Source organism: Aquarana catesbeiana, linkage group LG03 (assembly GCF_042186555.1).
Source record: "Aquarana catesbeiana isolate 2022-GZ linkage group LG03, ASM4218655v1, whole genome shotgun sequence".
In the NCBI taxonomy this organism is placed as follows: Eukaryota; Metazoa; Chordata; class Amphibia; order Anura; family Ranidae; genus Aquarana; species Aquarana catesbeiana.
In genome coordinates this window covers 627,003,243-627,023,840 of record NC_133326.1, presented here as the reverse complement: position 1 = coordinate 627,023,840, position 20,598 = coordinate 627,003,243, and the positions used below count along the sequence as shown (strand labels likewise).

The 20,598-nt window shown below is 46.9% G+C and overlaps 1 protein-coding gene across 2 annotated transcripts in view; it reads right to left on the bottom strand.

Annotated features, from left to right (window-relative positions):
• Nucleotides 1–17,007: 17,007 nt before the first annotated feature.
• Nucleotides 17,008–20,598, bottom strand: part of LOC141133201 (hepatic lectin-like) — a 61,010-nt gene continuing 57,419 nt past the window's right edge. For both annotated transcript variants that reach the window (XM_073622414.1, XM_073622415.1), the window contains 2 exons: nt 19,741–19,856; nt 17,008–17,576 (listed from right to left, as the gene is read on the bottom strand). In XM_073622414.1, the coding sequence (XP_073478515.1) occupies nt 17,444–17,576; nt 19,741–19,856 (249 nt within the window). In that variant the 3' untranslated portion in view covers nt 17,008–17,443. The remainder of the gene's footprint in view (nt 17,577–19,740; nt 19,857–20,598) is intronic.

Below are 20,598 nucleotides of genomic sequence, written 5' to 3'. Positions count from 1 at the left end.
GTCTACGGTTCAGAAGAGCATCCACACGCTTCAACACGTTGCGCTTCCAACACTAACCAGTGATAACAGCGACACCCATCGGTCAGCACGGAAACACACGCAACGTCAGCCAAGCTGGAACAGAGGCAAACTTAACCTTCCTAACGAACAATTTACTAAATTTACCTAACATGCGGTAGATTGCAAATCTACCAGCGCTACATTACATATATTTATATATATATATATATATATATATATATATATATATATATATATATATATAATGTACACTCATTCCACACACACAGTGGATATAAAAAGTCTACACACACCTGGGAAAATTTGAGCTTTCTGGGATGTCCATACACAAGACAGAGGGGTTTTATTTACTAAAGGCAAAGTCCCTGGAGATCCAAGGGGGACATGCAAGGAATATAAAATCAGCAGAGTTTACCCTCATTTCAGATCTTCCCTTCAGATCTAAAGGGACTGCACTTGCAAGTGCACTTGTGCAAAGTGGATTTGCCTTTAGTAAATCAACCCCAAAGATAAATCATTGCATAACTTTTGGCAGGTTTAACCTCCCTTGTGGTATTCCCGAGTGTGGCTCAGGGTGGATTTTCGGTACCAAAAGCAGTAACCCTGAGCCACACTCAGGATCGCATCACAGGATCCAGGAAGAGGTTACTTACCTTGTTCCCAGGATCCTGCGATGTCCTCCCCGCTCCGTATGCGAGCCGTCCTCCGCCGGAACTATTACAGTGCCGAGCTCCGTTCCCTGCGAGCGTTGCGACGCACGGGGACGGAGAACGGCACCAAATTCAAAAAGTAAAACACACAATACATATACAGTATACTGTAATCTTGTAGATTACATTACTGTATCAATTTATTTCACCTCCCTTTTGTCCCTAGTGGTTTGTCCAGTGCCCTGCATGCAGTTTTATATTATAAAAAATGTTCTTTCTGCCTGGAAACTGGAGATTGTCCATAGCAACCAAAAAGTGTCCCTTTACATCAAAAGTGGTTTTAGACCAGCTAGAAAACAGCGATAATAAATTAGAATCACGTGCAATTCTGCAACTGAGCAAATTTCAGTGTTTTTGATTTGATTACATTATTGAATAATTTTTATTATTATATTATTATTTTTTATAATTATTTATAGTTATTAATTTTATTATAATTTATGATTTCGTGTTTCAAACTTTATCATACCCGGGATGTCTACTAGACTCTTGTTTGGGCAGATTTAAGTGAGTTATTCCTAAGAATTACAGGCCTACAATATAAAACGCCAAATTTCCATGCAAATTATTGTCCGGCTTTTAGCATCAAAAATGTGACATAATCATACCGCCAGGGAGGTTAATATGTCTACCGATGTAGACACTCAACTACCCTCCCCCTTCATACCTGTACACAGTATTTTGCTTCTACATGATTAGATGATCAAATCAGCAGAGCTTCCCCTCAGAGTTACAGCGAGTACACTTGTATTGCAAAGTGGATTTGCCTTTAATAAACCCCAAAATACCTAATAATTTGGGGTGTACACAACAAAGTGCTAGAGTGCAATTTGCCTAATGGGGACACTAGTTAGATTGACCTGTGAGTCCCCAAGGAAAGACATTGGTAGGGTTTTACCCTCACTTCCTGTTTGGCTATGTGACAGGAAGTGAAGCCAAATTTGCGAAAAGGGACACAAAGCCAAATCTAAAAAAGACAAGCAGGGGTTCTAACACTCACTTGGTTTCCCTCAAATGTCCCCAATTAGAATAGGATTGTCTTGAGCTAGATTTTAGCTCAGTGCTCTAATTCAGTGGTTCTCAACCCTGTCCTCAATTACCCCCAACAGGCCATGTTTACAGGTTTACCTTCATCTTGCACAGGTGCTCATAATCACAGTCAATGGCTTGGTATTTTGGACAGCTATTTAGCTAAGATAAATTCCCAAAACATGTCCTGGGGTACTTGGGGACTGAGGCTGAGAACCACTGTGCTAAAATATAAAATTGAATACTTACCTCTCTAACTTTCCTTTCCCGGTTCCTATGCATGGCAGCATACTCACAATCCATGCATATGCTACCATGAAGGCACCAGGAAATAGCTTTTAGACAAATCGCACCTTTTTTTTTGTTTTGCCATGTCTATCAGCCTAGTTAAGCTGCAGCTGGGAAATCTGTTGCATGAAATTTGTTTGGGGGGGGGGGGGGGGGGTGTAAAATGCATTACTTGGATTGAGCATGCATCTGCAAAACAAATTATTAACAGAACACATAAAACATAAAAATTTGCTACAAATTTTATTGGTCAACAAAACATGACTTGGAAACGAGCAAGGAAAAAAAAAACACATGTATGGCAATTTGAGACTCTAACAGAATATGGTTTTGAGGTCTGACCATTTTGCAGAGGAAATTAACAGGAGTTGAAAGGACTGTGCCCACAAACGGACAGTCTCTTAGAATCTAAACATTTAGTAGTCACAACAGCTTGAGGAAGATTTTGCAAAATAATGCAGGACAGACAATTAAATCAAAGTTAAACTAACAACCTACAAACACAGATTGACAACATCAAAAATATTTCAGTGAAAAATATCCCCCCCCCACCCCACCGCCCCCCAAAAAAATACTTGCTCTAAAAGACATCTGTTTTTCAAAAACATAAGAAACAAAATACAAAGAGAAAATACATGTGTTACAAACTCTATAAGGACACCCAAATGTACTTTCTTGCTGGCCCCACACACACCTATTTTCAGGGCAAGGTAAAGAATGCTATTTGCAAGCTTTATATAACATAGGTTTGTGTGCTCATGAGGCAATTGAAAACAAATGCACAGTCCATGAAACACACAAAATGCAAGTTCACCCAATGTAGAGACAGAACTTCAAAGTGTGTACACTTGTTAACCGTTTGCCGCCCGCCGGCCATTATATGATGGCCAGGCAGCGCGGCTCTCGTTCTGGGAGGGTCCATCGGATTGGGTGCCGGCACCGCCATCCTAACTAAGGGAAACAGGCAGTGGAGCCTTGCGGCCTCACTGCCCGTTTCTTACTGCGCATGCACGAGCGCTTTGTGAATGGCCCTGACATCTTCTGGGACACACACAGGTCCCAGAAGGCAGCGGGGCTGCTCGCCGAAGAGGAGGAAGTAACCAAACAGCTCCGCGGAATAGGAAGAGGCAGATTAGGAAGACTGCCTAGCAACAGGGGTTTCTTTTTTTTCTATGTTTTTTAATTTATTTCAAAGAAATTGTTAATGTATAAATGTTTTTTAGGGTGGACCTCCGCTTTAAATTACTAACCCAAAAAACACACTCTCTGAGCATTACCCAGAAACATCCAAGTGCTGTTCACACACAAAAAGCTGAAAAAAAAATTCAAGTCCCTGAGCATGCCCAGACCAACCCAAATGCAGCTAGCACAAAATAAGCCACCCCCTGTCCAAAATTAAGCACATCATCCAGCATGCTACAAAATTACAGAAGGGACAAACACCCCCAGGTCCGGGGGGCAAATAAAGAGCCTAACATGGGCAAAAGTTATACGACAAATACCATTGCAGTCTATGGGAACTGACTTGTTAATTTTGCTAGTCCCCACTTGGCTGGCTTATCTTCTAGTTATTGGCCTTAAAATGGGTATGGGGGCCCAGGTTCCACCCTAAGGGACATATATCAATGTCACCATTTTGGACAACCCCAAAAACAAAACAAGGAAATGTGCCTTTAAAAATGCAAAATTGCTTAAAAGCTAGTAGTTTGGGGGGGGGGGGGGGGGTTACTCTGCCTGTAAAGTGGTTCATCTGTAGCATGTAAATGTAAAATGCTGCTTCAAAGATGTATGGCTTTAGAGAGAACTTACAAATCTACATTGCAGCTGCAAGATTTTAACCCAAAACAAAAAATAGCCTGCCCCCCAATACATACAAGGCCATTTGGGTCTGTTAAGGCTTAAAATGAGAACCCCCACGTGAAAAGTACCACCCAAACTAAAAAAAGATAGTGCCCCTCCCACACACTAACAAACCCCTAGCCAAACACACAGCAAGCCAGCCCATGAAAGGGGGGTGGATGCTTGGGGGCAGGAGGGGCTCGGGCACCCCAAAAGACAACCACCTTGTTCCCATATTCAGGGGGACAAGGACCTCTTCCACACAACCCTAGGCTGGGGTTGGGGGGGGTCTGCAGACAGGGAGTTTTACAGAATGTGGAAAGCCCCTTTAAATTACTGGGTACAAGGTGCTTTGTGGTTGGTATTGGGCTGAGCCCAACATGCCCCAAAGGCAGCCAGCTATGTTGAGTGCATGTGGCCTTGTATGGTTCTGGAGGGGGATGGGTGATTGCTCTTCTCGCCCCTTTCCTAGCTGGCCCTGTTGTATGCTCTGAAAAAGGATGTGGTTTGGATTGGTGAAGGCAGCTCACAGCCTTTTAAGAACGGAGTGGAGTGTGGAGTTCCCCTTTAAAAGCAAAAGTTAGCCCAAGGAAATCATATGCATTAGAGGGGGAAGGTTAGGAGGAGCTAGAGGAGAGAGAGTCTTTTTATATAATTCTAACAAGGTGCATGTCACATGTTGGTAACGCTAACATGACCTGTGTGCAAATCTCCTTTAAAAAATACATAAAGGTGAACCAGCGTAAAAAAATTTGACAAGTTTAGAGGTGCGCCCATTCAACCCACGCAATTGCATGTATGTTGCTTAACATTTACTAAGATTTTGGCAGTGAACAAACACATTTGAAGGAGCGCAAGAGCCGCTTGCGCATGCGCACTGCTTACATCTCATCTCACGCAGTTCTAAACGTACTTGCAGGCACAGCAGGCTTTCTCTGAAAAAGTTATGCCGCGTACACACGATCGAACTTTACGGCATACTTGGTCCGGCGTACCGGATTTCGTCGGACAATTCGATCGTGTATTGCCTCCAGCGGACTTTGTTTTATCAAAAGTTTGACGGACTTAGACTTGAAACATGTTTCAAATTTATCCGGCGGACTCGAGTCCAGTCAAAAAGTCCGCTCGTCTGTATGCTAGTCCGACGGACAAAAACCGAGGCTAGGGCAGCTATTGGCTACTGGCTATGAACTTCCTTGTTTTAGTCCGGTCGTACGTCATCACGTACGAATCCGTCGGACTTTGGTTGATCGTGTGTAGGCAAGTCCGTTCATTCGGAAAGTCCGTCGTAAAGTCCGTCAAAGTCCGCCGGGCAAAGTATGCCGTAAAGTCCGGTCGTGTGTATGCGGCATTACTTTCTCATTCTATTTTGGGCATATTTGTTACTTGGGAAGTTGTTACTAAACTTCCTCACTTCACCCCATAAGACTGGTACCTCCATCTTCTGTAAATGAATTGAAGATGCCGTGCGCCATGTCCATAGTGGCGCACAAATTGCATTCTCCCGTGCGGCAAGATCGCTGTAGTAAATGGGGGATTTGCGCTCTGTTCCCGGCGCACCATTTCATAAATATGAAAATGTGTGCTGCGCCTCGCCGTGCGCCTCGCCGTGCGCCTCTAACGATGGCGCGCAACTTTCGTAAATCAGCCCCTTTGTGAAGCTTCCTTTGGGCCAGTGGGCCAGTGTAATATGTTTCTACCCTGGAAAAAAAAAGGGTAGTGGCTCACTGTTTCTTCAGAGAAGGAGAGTGCCAGAGAAAAAGGGCTCCCCTTGAAGAATTTCTACAAACCCTCACAAGTAGGCCAGCTATTGCTTAGGCTTGCAGCAATAACAGCAGGCCACCAGGAGAAGTTATGCTGCCTCGATGCCGCAGAGGATGGCACACTACGGGCATCAGTCAGAGGAGCTCCGTACCTCTTCATCCTAACTTGTGGGTCTGACTAGGATAGACAAGAGTCGGTACCCTGGTGATTGAGTGGGACTGAATCTATTGCTAGTCATATGGTTCAAATCTGAAATGTGCCCAGTTAATCAGACTACGATGTTGTTCTGTTTGTCTATTACAAAAACACTACAGGAAGACGAGTCAAGAGTTGCCCTTAGGGGGCTGGATGCATTTACAATCTCTATGTGATGATTAGTGATAAGGATTGGTAAAGTGAGAAGGTCGCCTGTGAGGAGAGGGCAGTCTCACTGTAAGTATATAGGGTGAATGATGCTATATACTTGTGTTTCTATCTTTGCAGGCCTGCAAGAAATCTTCATGCCTCTGCGGAGGTTGTCTTCAGTTCACTTGTATATATACTATATTTTGTACATATGTAAAAATGTTATGTGTAGCATAGTTAGTTAGGGGTGTTCAGCCATTTTCCCATCATCCAGTTTTGTTTGGTAGGGGATGCACTAACTTAGTGCACCTGGCAAAAATGCTCTTTAAAAATAATGTAAATATTTGTACAGCAGATCTATATTTTTCTACGTAATGTATTGTGCTAACTGGCCACATATGGGGTATGCCCCATGGCCCTGTACATATGTTATTTCCCTTTTTCCCTTTTCCAACTTTGTGGGATACTCCTTGTATATTTTTGTACAGGTATTTTTGTAGGGGCGGATTCCTGAAGCTAATGAGGACATGGCTTGTTCTGGTGGGGTGGGGGGTGGATGTAGCACCCTTCTAGGTAGGTGCTAGAAGAGAGTATAGTTTTTGGTCTTTCTGCTTTTACCAGGAAGAGGGTCAAGTAAAACTTAGAGTGCTCTCTGCCTACCAGGATCCATTGGTTAGGTCTGCTGATTCTACTCAGGTGCAGCTCAGCTTGTTCTGACTGTCCCCCACTGGTTCATTAGGGAAGCATATTGGACAGTGGGAGAGGACCTGACAAGTGAGTGTACAGGCTTTGTTACAGCCCCAGCAATTGGCAGAAGGAAAGTGCTGCATTGCATTGTGAGATACTGTATATAAAGCCAGAGTGCTTGGGGTGAGTTGAGCCGGGGAACAGAGCCCAGGAGGGAAAAGGGGCGGCTGCCCGCTCCTCCATGGAGGTGGTAATGCGGCCCTGGATGGTCGACCCAGGGGTCTAGAGAGAGAGAAGCTGAACTCAGAGGTCCTGCAAAACTGACTAGAGGGAGACACCAGGAGGGATCTGATTCCTGCCTACTGTGAGTACAGATCTGTGTCTTTGGGGCCTGTCGAGTGAGGGCCACCCCCTTCAGCTAGAAAAGTCAGTGGACGGGTGTCAGTAAAGGGGATGCTAGAGAGCATCCTGAAGATAACTTAGAGCATCAAGTCTGCTGCTAGTGAGAGCAAGAAAACTTAATTCTTCCATACATGTGGCTGTATGGTCAAAAGCAGTGTGTCTGCTTCTACAGATAAGTGATGTCAAGTGAGAGTTGTCCTTATGTATTGTGAATAGTTGTAGTTGGAGTATCCCACTCATCACTTCTCCAATCCAAGTTCTAAATAAAATACAAAAACCCAAATACCCTGGACTGGTCATTAAGTAACGCGGGAGTAAGGGTGAAACAAGTAGGGGTTCTCAGCAACCAAGGGAGAACCCCTAGCAACATAGTGGGAAATCCTCAGCAACCAAGCGGGAACCCTCAGCACTTAAGTGGGAAACTTTCTACACCTAGGTGGGAACCATTGGAAACCAGCTGCAGGTAACAAGGGAGAGACCCATGAAGTCATCATTCAGCAAGCCCTAAGGGGACAGTGCTACATATGTATATATACCCTGCAATTTTGAACTAGATCAGGGGTATTGAATTACAATTCACCGAGGTCCGGTCAGTAAAATTTTCTTCTGGCAGAGGTCCAAGTATCATGTTGGTTCCCTGTTGTGCATTTCCGCGTGCCCTAAACCGCATGTTGCTGCAGCTCCATGCGGCTTGGTGTGGCGCAATTTTGAAAAAAAACATTAAAATGGGCTGATCCACACATGACGTGTGCACCTAATGCACATACACAGATCTGGACCCATCCTTATATCAGTGCCTTCAGTTCCCACTGCACATCAAACTTCCCTCCCCCTTTTACAGTAGTGTTCTCACACTTCTTTGACACAACCCCCATTAACAGTACTGTCCTCCGCCCCTATTTACATCAGTCCCCCCCCACATTACCGTCCTCAGTCCCCCCCCACATTACTGTCCTCAGTCCCCCCCACCAGGGGCGTAACTACCACCATAGCCACCCATGCGGGCGCTATGGGGCCCGCAGCCAAGTGGGGCCCAGTGAGGATGAGAGCACCGCTGGCACAGTCTCCCAGCCAGGGGAAGAGAGAGGAGAGGAAGAGGCAAGCTGTGACCTGTGCCCAATACAGCGTTGCCTGTGCCCAATACAGCCTGGTCTGCCTGTGCCCCATACAGCCTCACCTGTGCAGAGGAAGAGGCAAGCCACCCGGATCAGCAGAGAGCTGAATTGCCCGATGTAATAGCTTTCATTAGAACTTCCAGTGTTCCCGGGGCTCGCGTCACATAGCTCCACCTCTTGGCCCGACGCCTTTGATAGACAGAACGCCAATCCAATGCGGGACGTGTGACGTCATCAAAGGCATCAGGCCAAGAGGTGGGGCTATGTGACGATGAGCCCCGGGAGGACGGGAAATTCAAATGAAAGCTATTACAGCGGGCAAACCTGCTCTCTGCTGATCCGGGTGGCTTGCCTCTTCCTCTGCACAGGTGAGGCTGTATGGGGCACAGGCAGACCAGGCTGTATTGGGCACAGGCAATGCTGTATTGGGCACAGGTCACACTGCATTGGGCACAGGTCACGCTGTATGGGGCACAGGTCACGCTGTATGGGGCACAGGTCACGCTGTATGGGGCACAGGTCACGCTGTATGGGGCACAGGTCACGCTGCATGGGGCACAGGTCACGCTGCATGGGGCACAGGTCACGCTGCATTGGGCACAGGTCACGCTGCATTGGGCACAGGTCACGCTGCATGGGGCACAGGTCACGCTGCATTGGGCACAGGTCACGCTGCATGGGGCACAGGTCACGCTGCATGGGGCACAGGTCACGCTGCATGGGGCACAGGTCACGCTGCATGGGGCACAGGTCACGCTGCATGGGGCACAGGTCACGCTGCATGGGGCACAGGTCACGCTGCATGGGGCACAGGTCACGCTGCATGGGGCACAGGTCACGCTGTATGGGGCACAGGTCACGCTGTATGGGGCACAGGTCACGCTGCATGGGGCACAGGTCACGCTGCATGGGGCACAGGTCACGCTGGATTGGGCACAGGTCACGCTGGATTGGGCACAGGTCACGCTGGATTGTGCACAGGTCATGCTGGATTGTGCACAGGTCACGCTATATGTGGCACAAGTCACGCTGCATTGACACTAGGGCAGCTATGGGGGGGGGCTGTTTGCAGGGGGGCCCCATACAACATTTTGCTATGGGGCCCTGCTATTTCTAGTTACGCCCCTGCCCCCCACATCGCTGTCCTAAGACCCCCACATCACAGTCCTCAGCCTCCCCACTTTAATGTCCTCAGCCCCCCCCCCCCACATTACAGTCCTCTCCAGTTTAATGTCCTCAGCCCCCTTCACATTACAGTCCTCAGTCCCCTCACATTACAGTCTTCAGTCCCCCACTTTAATGTCCTCAGCCCCCCACATTACAGTCCTCAGTCCCCTCACATTACAGTCCTCAGTCCACCCCTTTAATGTCCTCAGCCCCCCACATTACAGTCCACAGTTCTTCCCACGTTAATGTCCTCAGCTCCCCCTACATTCCAGTCCTCAGCTCCCCCTACATTCCAGTCCTCAGCTCTCCCTACATTCCAGTCCTCAGCCCCCCACCCCTACATTCCAGTCCTCAGCTCCCCCTACAGTCCAGTTCTCAGCTACCACATATTCCTGTCCTCAGCCGCCCCACATTCCAGTCCTCAGCCCCCCACCACCACCACCACCATCACTGCAATCCTCGGCATCCTCTCCACACATTCAGTCCTCAGTCCTGTTTAACTTCACCCCCTCACTGTCCTACCTTACACAGACAGATCAGAGGGAGGCACAGCATGTCTGTATGGAGACGGGAGTTGCAAGATAGTATTTGGTTGTTTGGGCCGCCCTTCAGCCTAGCAGCCAATCACCTGCTTGTCAACCTTGGGCAGCTCCGCCCTCCATCCAGAACTGTCCTGCCTCCCACTGTTGGCTCTGTGAGGATTACAGACCGATGGCAGGGGGAAGAAAAAGCTCCTAAATAGCGGTACCGTGGCGGTCCGAATGGGAGAGTGACCCGGTCCGCATTGGGCCCGTTGTTCACCATTTAGTGATGCACCCACTAGATAGATGCCATTAACATTACTAATATCATTATTACTATATTGCCAGTAGGATTATTATTCTATTTATTTTTTTAATGTAATAGTTTGTAACATTATTACTTCCAGCCTTTATGGCATACAGGTGGTGACAATTTATTCCCATTTGTACCTTTGGGTTCTAGTTTGGTCACATTTATTGCCAGTAGAGAAGATAACATGGTCCTTGTGCAGCTGTTCCTGAAGGGGTTAATGTCTCAAGCACTGCCAGGACAATTGGCCTTAAATATGGTCAGGGGTAAAGGCTCCTTTCACACGGGTGGTCCACCTGCTTCATCAGTTCATTCAGGTTTTTTTTTCAAATTAAAAACGGGTTCAGTTTACATCAGTTTTTTTTTATCAGTTTACGCCTGCCATGAGTATTAAATGTCACCTGTATGATATTTATCAGTTGTTTCTAATTTTTGCAAGTGAATTAATGGTGTTATTAATAAATTGACGTTTTCATCCTATTTGACATGCTGCACAGTGGAATTAATCTATGCATCTATATTGTTAAATGTGAAGCAATAGGGGTTATTCACAAATAGGGATGAGCTCCGGCGTGTTCGCATGGCGCACGTGCCGAGCCCGCCAGGAAGTCGGCACGGGGCAGCGCTAATCACAAGCAGTGAGACATTTCCCGATGCGTGGCTGCAGAGATCGGGAAATGTCTCCCTGCCTGTGATTAGCGCTGCGCCGTGCCGACTTCCTGGCGGGCTCGGCACGTGCGCCATGCGAACACGCCGGAGCTCATCCTTATTCACAAAGACTGGAGAGTGCAAAATCTGGAACAGCTGTGCAAAGTAGCCATTTCCTGACAGACTCCATGGCAGCCTATGTGTGGGTTAACCCCGCCTCCTCTCCAATGCTATAGGACCCCATTCCCATAAATGAGCACTCACCACTAGCTACTGCATTCCTTTTTTGTCCTACTCCAATGGACCTACACAAGATGTTCGCGTCCGATCGTAAGGATCCAAGATGGTGGCATACCCCATGCGGTGCAGCTCAGGGCCCAGCCATGGGCGGGCGAGTAGCGTTAAGAGGCTGGAGTTTACCTCTTTGGTGGAAGGATGGTCGCCTCTGTATGCCGAATGGATGGACGCATCAATGGCTGGCAAGGTCGGCAGCATGGTTATTTTCTCCATGGAAGTTGTTTTTTTGTGTGGTCTGTCTTCCCTTAAAGTTTCCCGGCTCATGTTAAGGCCTATGTGGTCGCTCTAGGACCGTTTTTCCCCTCATGGCGGCTGGAGCGCTTGTACGTTCCAGCCCGCTTTGGCACTTCCGGGTGCGGCCATCCGCGCTGCTCGCGCATGCGCTGTAGCCTCCTTGGGACTGAGGCTTGGCTCGCGTGTGCGCAGAGCGGCGGATCGCTCAGCAACCGCACATGTGCAGTATCGTCGCCGCCCTACAGCGCAGGCGCGAGGTTGGGCGGTGACGTCATGGGCGGGGAGTTTAAATTCCGCTCCTAATCTCCTGCACAATGGGAATTCCCTGACAGTGAGTGGGAGTGGAGCGGTTTTCCCCATACCTAGCCCTGGTCTACTTCAGTTGAGTGTCTGCCTGTTTGTGCATACTAAATTGCTTTGTTTTTAAAAAAAAAAAAAAAAAAAAAAAAAAAAAGGAAAAGCAATATATATTCATTTGGTGTTAAAAAAAAAAAAAAAAACAAAGGGAACAAATATTTATTAAAATATTTTTAAATTTTACATATGAATAAACATAATGTGGTTTGTAATTGGATTTATTAAATTATATTTTGCACGTGCACATATATGTTTTTTGGGGCAAGATTATTTTTTATTTTTCCCTTACTGGTGCCTTGGCTTTTTCAGGGCATTTTTCGTCTGCAGACCAACCGTACTGTGTCGCTCTTTGTCCAGAAGTCATGGACAATTTGCCGCCTTTAAGTGGCCAGCCCTCACGCACAAGGTATGTGCTTGTGAGGGGAGGGGTTGAGCTTCAGTCGCAATTGCTTGCGTTTTCTGATGTTTGGTCTCGCCTTTCCCCTTCCCCTACTGTGTTTTCTTTCCAGCCCTTCTAGATCGGACCCTCAGATCACGGTCCAGAATGACAAAGACCTTGCCAGGCCACAATACCAGTCACCTTCAAGATCCAGACGAGACTCTACGTCTGGAAACCACCACCAGGGGAGACGTTCTCATTTCTTCCTCCAGACACCGCTCCCACCGCCATGACAGCCGCTCTGATTGAAGAGCTTACTGGGGATGTGGAACACGAGTTCCGGAGGGCAAGTCACTATGTGACTGTTGCTATGCCCGTGCGGTCAGGGAAAAAGAGACGGAGAACCAGCGTTTGGAGTCTCTTGTTAAACGCGTGGTGCAACAATCCCTGAAAGAGTTGGATTCGCCCCACCCCACAGAGTCAGTCTACTACATTATCTGACCCTCCGGCTGATGAGACCCGTGAAGACCCGGGCACTTCCCAGCCTTACGTGGCCTCTCTTGATTCTTCGGATGATGATCCTCAGGAAGAAGAGGAAATCTGGGGTTTTGACTTCAGTATGGTGTCGCCATTAATAAAAGCAATCAAGGAGGCTCTTAAGTGGGAGGACCCCTCTACCCCCCCAGCCAAGCAGAAAAAATTCTTTAAACACCTGGGGAAAAAACGCTCAGATTTTCCGCTCCTTTCTGAACTGAAAGACATCATAGATGAGGAATGGAGTAAGACAGACAGGAAGTCCTCCATGTCAAATAAAACCTCCAGATAATATCCCTTCAAATCGGAAGAGGTGAAGCATCTGGAGAATGCTCCTCTTGTAGACGCAGCCTTAATGCGTCTGGCCAAGCATGTTACGCTTCCCTTAGAAGATGCGGTGTCCTTCAAGGATGGTCTTGAAAGAAGGATAGACCAGGACTTGAAGAGGATTTACGGGTTGGCCGGCACGGCCTGTAAACCGGCCCTGGCACTTGCGGCCATGTCGAAGGCCATGGAGGCCTGGACGGAGAATGTGGATTCCTTCCTTAAGGGGGTTTCGGAGGAGCTAGCCGGGAGCTCAGCAGCTGCAGAACTGAAGCTAGCGGCAGTCTTCCTGGGGGAGGCGTCCATAGATTTGATCCGCCTATTGGCGCGGATTATGTTGTCATTGGTCACGGCCAAACGGGCTTTATGGTTACGTCCTTGGCTTGCTGACCCGGTTTCCAAACAAGCCTGGTGTAAAATCCCCTTTGAGGGATCTTCACTGTTTGGCAACAAGTTAGACGATGCCATAACACAGGCCACGGGTGGCAAGTCAGGCTTCCTCCCCCAGGACAGGCGTCTTCTTGGACGGAAGAAACCTCAATTCAGAAGACTTCAGGAAAAATTAGAGCAGAGGTCAGACATCCTTTCGCAAGCCCGCTAAAGGCCAGACATCCAGCGGTCGTGAGCAGGCGAAGTCTTTTTGAGATTGCGCCCGCCCAGGCGGGTCGGGTGGGGGCACGTCTGCGCCTCTTCCGACAGGTCTGGGTGGCCTCGATCTCTGACTTTTGGGTAGTAAGGACAGTCTCGACAGGTCACAGATGGACCTTCTCCAGTACTCCTCCCCCCAGATTTGTCTCCACTCTTCTTCCCCGGTCGGAGGAACAGAAACAAGTGCTGCTGTCCTATGTGGACCTTCTGAAGTCTCAGGGAGCAGTGGTACACGTCCCAAAACACGAATGGTTCCAGGGGGTATACTCCCCTCTCTTCTTAGTTCAAAAAAAGAGTGGCTCTTGGCGCCAAGTCATAGACCTGACCTACCTCAACGAATTTATAGAGCACGGGAAATTCAAAATGGAAATCCTGTCGACCATCCAGCAAGCTATACAGCCAGGCGATTGGATGATTTCCATCGACTTGAAGGACGCTTATTTCCACGTCCCAATAGAAGAGGAGTTTCACAAATATCTCCGATTCCAAGTGGGGCAAGATCTTCTTCAATTTATCTGCCTCCCCTTCGGGCTGACAACGTCCCCCCGGGTCTTTTCAAAAGTACTCTTAGCCACAGTAGCTCTCATAAGATTAAAGGGGGTACGTCTTTACCATTACCTCGACGACCTCCTAGTATTGTCGCAAAGCAAAGAGCAGTTCCTGGCCCACCGGGAACAAGTGATCTCCACCCTGTCCAGCTTCGGGTGGCTCCTGAACTTAGCAAAGAGTCATTTAAACCCAGCTCAACGCCTAATATACCTAGGAGCTCAGTTCGACACCGTGAGAAGCACCATCTCCCTTCCACTACAGAAAATCCCGGTTGTTCGAGACAGAATTTCTCGGGCCCTACACGCCCCATGCCTAAAAGCCTCCCAGTGCCTGCAAATTATCAGCACGATGGTCTCTACGACTCCCATGGTCAAATGGGCCTTGTGGAGATTACGTCCCTTCCAGTCAGGTTTCCTGCAGCAATCAAGTTATCCACGTGACATTGACAATGAGGAACAGCTTCTTATGGTGGCTTCAGCGCAAAAATCTTCTGGCTTGTCACTCCATTGCTCCCATCTCCTGGGTCACGGTCACGACCGATGCCAGCGGGACCGGTTGGGGAGCCCTCTGCGGTTCGAACCTCGCTCAGGGCAAGTGGAATTGTGCCTCCCCGACCCAGGTTCGAACGTCCTGGAACTTCGAGCGGCCTGGTGTGCACTACAGTCCTTCTCTCACCTTCTGAAAGGGGAGTCAGTGTTGTTAAGAATGGACAACACCACGGCGGTCGCCTACGTGAAGAGGCAAGGAGGTACCCGGAGTTCCACTCTCCTTCGAGAAGTCGAGCCCATTCTTTCATGGGCACAGAAGAACCTTTCCAGCATTTCAGCAGTCTTTGTCCCAGGAGTCCAGAATACTCAAGCAGACTTCCTATCACGTACCGAGCTGGACAACAAAGAATGGTCCCTTCATGTGCAGACGTTCAGATGGATCTCGTCACTAGGAATCGATCCCGAGGTAGATCTGTTCGCCTCCCTCTACAACTTCAAGCTGAAAAAGTTTTATACTAGGGGGCGTTGCAGCCAGGCCTTCGGAACAGACGCCCTGACGGATCAGTGGAGGTTCAGCAAGGCATATGCCTTTCCGCCACTTCCAGTCATCCTGAGATTCCTGCAGAGGCTCTGAATGGAAGCAGTCGAAGTGGTGACAATAGCTCCATACTGGCCGAACAGGCCTTGGTTCCCTCTCCTTGTCCAACTCAGCTTCAGGGACCCAGTGCCTCTCCCTCTCAGGCCGGACCTTCTTTCTCAGGGGACAGTCCTGCACCCGTGTCCGACAGTGCTGAGACTGATGGTCTGGTTCTTGAGAGGGAGAGGCTAGAATCTCTTGGCTGTGCTTCTAGAGTGATCTCCACCCTCATGAGTTCAAGAAGATCTAGCACAAATAAGGTCTATGGTAGAATTTGGTCCAAATTCGTGGAATTTTGCTCTTCCAAGGGCAGGTCTTTCAGACACCCAGAGGTTCAAGATGTTCTCAGCCTCCTTCAAACAGGCCTAGATTTATCCTTATCCATCAGCTCGCTTAGAGTTCAGGTATCTGCACTATCGGCCTTCTCCGGTTCCTCCTGGGCGGTTCATCTATTAATCCGGCAATTTTTTCGCGGGGCTTCAAGACTCAAGCCCCAAAGGAAATCCAGATTTCCCAAGTGGGACCTTCCACTTGTCCTTGACTCAATTTCTAGACTCAGTACTACGGGGCCCTCCCCGCTCTCTATCAAGGACTTCTCAGCAAAAGTCGCCTTTTTAGTAGCCGTCACCTCGGCTAAAAGGGTCTCTGAAATCAGTTCACTGGGTCATGAAGAACCCTTCCTGATGTTCTTCCCGGACCGTGTAGTTCTCATCCCTATGCTGGGTTCTAACCCGAAAGTGTCCTTGGTGTTCCACGATAATCAGGAGATTGTCCTACCTACGTTTAGATCTCTGGGGTCCTCCGAGACTCATCCTCTGGATGTAGGAGAAGCAATAAAAGAATATTTGAAAGTTACTTCTTCCTTTAGACGTTCTGACCATCTCTTTGTTTTACACTCGGGCAACAATAAAGGGAAGAAAGCCTCGACTAGGACACTCGCAGCCTGGATCGTGCAGACCATCCAACAAGCATACAGGGCTAAGGGCTTGGCTCCTCCAGAGGCGGTGACAGCTCACTCCACCAGGGGAATGGCAGCCTCATGGGCGGCAGCCCGACATGTGGCTCCAGACACCATTTGCAAAGCGGCCTCGTGGGCCTCTATCAACACTTTCATGTCTCATTACTGTATAGAGCCTGCTTCATTGTCTTCTGTAAACTTTGGTTTGAGAATCCTATCGGTTGATAGGACAAATTAAAATTATGTTCTGATTCAGCATACCCACCCGTGTGGTTGGCTAGTTATTTCCCACACGTAGGCTGCCATGGAGTCTGTCAGGAAAAAGGAAAATCAAATACTTACCGTAATTTTCCTTTCCTGATGGACTCCATGACAGACGGAGTTCCCACCCATTGGTCAAAGAGTAGGCTAGTTACGGAACGCAGTAGCTATTGGTGTGTGCTCATTTATGGGAATGGGGTCCTATAGCATTGGAGAGGAGGCGGGTTTAACCCACACATAGGCTGCCATGGAGTCCATCAGGAAAGGAAAATGACTGTATTTGATAATAAATTTTCCTTTTTAGCTTCTAGGTTTAATTGAACAAGCTGAAGTTAGGAGCTGATTGGCTACCATGCAGAGCTGCACCAGTTTTAGTAAATCTACCCCAATGTCACTAATTTTGCAGTATATGGGGTTGCTTTGTATTAGAAAGAAACACTTCTCTCAGGGTATGTTGATGACATCATGTGGCCATAACTGGTACTACTATTTGCATCCTGGGGGTGCGATCTGTTTATTCTATTTTACTTTTATTTACTTTTTACATTTTAATAATACATGTTTTTATCTTTGTTCATGTCCTGGGCTGATATACAGCTTTGTATTCATTGATACATCATTAAATTGAAGCCTGACCACTCAAATGTCCTTTTGCTATGGCAATCTTTCTTCTTTTCATTAGGAAATAAAAGGAAAAGGGTAGAAAAGAAAAGATAAAAAGGCAGATATAGATTATGGAACAAGAGCAGACAAATGATTGGATAAGCAGATTATTATTATTATTATTATTAACTCCTCTCCGATGGATGGAGCCAGGAACTAGATAGTTGAGATCTCAGCAGCCAGGAGACATGATGAGCAGTGGTTCATTCATTCTTGTTGCATCAACTCAAAGCTAATATTGTGGATGTAGCTCTTCAGTCTATACATTTTAATAAAAATGTTTCTCACAGACAGCATAACTAGTTTCATTGCAAATTTCATCATTCCATTTTCCTTGACGCCACACCTGAACACAGTGTTCATTTCCAAATTCATTATTTGGCTCTCCCTCGTCCCAGTAGCTGATAAAAAAAAAAAAAAAAAGATTTGGCACTTATACGTGGAATAAGTTATATATCTTTATTTCTACTGTCTAGGCAGGCCTGTGCACCATAATAACTATTATAAATCAATATTAAAATATGCTTTTCTTAAGAAGAGGAATGAAAGGTACATATTTTTTTCTGTCTTTGTCCATGTCAAAGATTTTTTTTGGTGAAACCATTGTCACGAAAATCCATCGAACTGAGCTCTGCATAGCAGTAAAAACCCGACAGGCGTTCTAATCCTTACCTACTCTATAAAAACAAGCTGAACTGCACTCTTCACCAGTAATAGGATGTCCATGAGTGCCCATGCTGGCTGCCATTCATCTTCACCGTTTTTTCTTCTAGGTACATTTGTCATACTGGGACACTGTAACACTGCACAGCTCAGTGTATTTTGCAAACAGGCAGATAAGAATATTTTATTGCAGAAGAGACATACAGTAGTATATCTTGTAGGAGAGATTTGTAAAAGTTGCATTTATGGCTGTAAATTGACATTGTAGCGCACCCCCCTAAAGAGCCACTGGTAAACTGAGTCCTATTTCCCCCTTTAGATCACACACAGCCAGGTACACAGCATTTCCAGCATTCTTCCTCTGGCTCAAAGATCAGTATAGAGGGTTTCTTTTTTTGTGTTTTAATTGGAGAACGATGAACTTGGATAGGGATAGGAAGCATGGAATAGCCCAGAACTCTAACATTGTACAACTTGAGGACTGCTTAACACCTGGCTACTCTCCAAAACTCCTGGTGCTTTTGCACAACTTCTGGCTGCACTGCACAACTCCCAGCTGTACTGCACAATTGCTGGCTGTACTGCACAACTTCTGGCTGCACATCAACAAAATAATGTTCTATAGGATCTCTAAGCTGTCTGTGACCTGTTCTCCCAGATTCTCAAAGCACCAAACTGTCACACTTGTAGCAATGGGGTCTTGTACTTGTAGCCACAAGATCATCGGTTGCCTCCTGCCGATATCCACCTGGTTGTTCCTAGTGAGGGAGATGTAGACTTATATAAAAAAGCAGTGCAGCGCATAAAACAGAGCATATCAATCAAAATAAAGAAAAGTCCATAATAAAAGAACACCAACAGATATTTGTGCACAGTGGTCCTAAAATTTTGACAGACATGATGATCATGTGACGACCTCCACCAACACTGAGTCCTAACCGCTCACCCGCTGATGAAGTCCCGCCCCCTGGGACGCAACGCGTACAGAACCATGTGACCTTGTGACGTCACCCATGTCCTCCGCTTACCCTCGTGGATCCATGTTACTGTTTGCCTTGTCACCTTAGCACTGGGGGCACAGTGCTGGCTATGTAAGTGCAATACTTTTATAATAAATGTTGACTTTTACCTCCTGGAGAGCACTATATTTTGTTATTATCATTCCATGGCATATACCCACCTGAGTTCCTGGTTATATTGATTACGATACACAGACGCTCCTAATGATTCCCTCATCCAGCTAACCAGTTTATCTACCCTATTGAAGGGACTACTTCTATGACCTGACTGATTCACTCAGGGGTCCACATGCTGAGGTGAGCGGTTAGGACTCAGTGTTGGTGGAGGTCTTCACATGATCACCGTGTCTGTCAAAATTTTAGGACCACTGTGCACGGATATCTGCTGGTGTTCTTTTATTATGGACTTTTCTTTATTTTGATTGATATGCTCTGTTTTATGCGCTGCACTGCTTTTTTATATATATATGATATTTTGGCCCTTAGTGTTCAGCTGCTGTTTATGTGATTTTTGCGCTGATTGATTTTCTATATTTAGATGTAGACTTACACCACTTCTGGACAACTTGGGCTCTCTCCCACAGCTCCATCCCTTGAGCTTTCTCCTGATCCAACTAGACCCTTGGACTAGGTTTGCAAATAGAGCCCCCTGGGCACACCTCCCCAGGGATTTTCTAAAGTCCCATAAATATTCAGGCTGCAGACTCTGTCCTCCTTCCCACTATGTTCTAGAATTCTGAGCAATTCTCTTTAAGCAATCCACCCCTGGCTCCTCTGATTACTGTGGAGCTAAACTACATTTGCCTAGCAGCCTGCTCTACACTAGGAGGATGACACAACATGAATGGTAAATTATAAGAATACGTCACTAAACAAAACCTACCTGAATGATGTAGGAGTTAATGTTGTGCCATCAACCCATTTAAAGGTATTTTCAGTCTCTTGATCAGTCAAACCAAACCAAACAGTTCTTCCTGCTATGATTTTTTCTAAGAAATTCTGTGAAAAAATGAATGTATGTTAGCATGAGTAGGGCTACAGATTACTATTGGTTAAACAAAAAAATGGCCTTTCCTGACACAGCATGACAGCATATATTTATGGGTAGGCTCCGCCTCCTGCTCTATTACAGGACCGGTTATACTATAAGATTAGGTCTCCTCCCTACCTGCAGTATTCTCTTTTTTTTTTCCTCACTACTAACAGCTGGTCATGCTGCTGCTGAAAGAGCAGGATTTTTAATTTTTCCCTCACCTGTCAGACACTTCTGATCAAGCCGCACAGGTTCGAGCCTCTCCTGTGACGAAGCTTCCTTCTGTAAAGGCTGACATGAACACCTATATGGGGGAGACCTCACCCCACAAGGATCCTGGAGAGGGATGCAGGTATCTGGTCTCTAGGGATTGCTCCTTTATCATGACGCCATGGATGGACATTCATTGGACTTTTTGTTTGGACTTGAAGCATGCAGGTGGTAAGGCACCACTTGGTGCACAAATCAATAATATTCAGTTACTGCTGCAAGTATGTTGTTAAGCTTGCATCTCTGAAAGGTTGTGGTTTGTGTCTGCAATACTGCTAATGCTGATAGCAGGTGTGCTGTGCTAGGCTGAAGCCTTCCTATTAACGGAGCAAAGCTTGGCCCTACAGGCTTGACTTATTTTCTGCAGGTATGCTTTTAGTTTGCATTTCTGAAAAGCATATATCACACATGCGAATCTTACTGGCTGTCTATAGGACC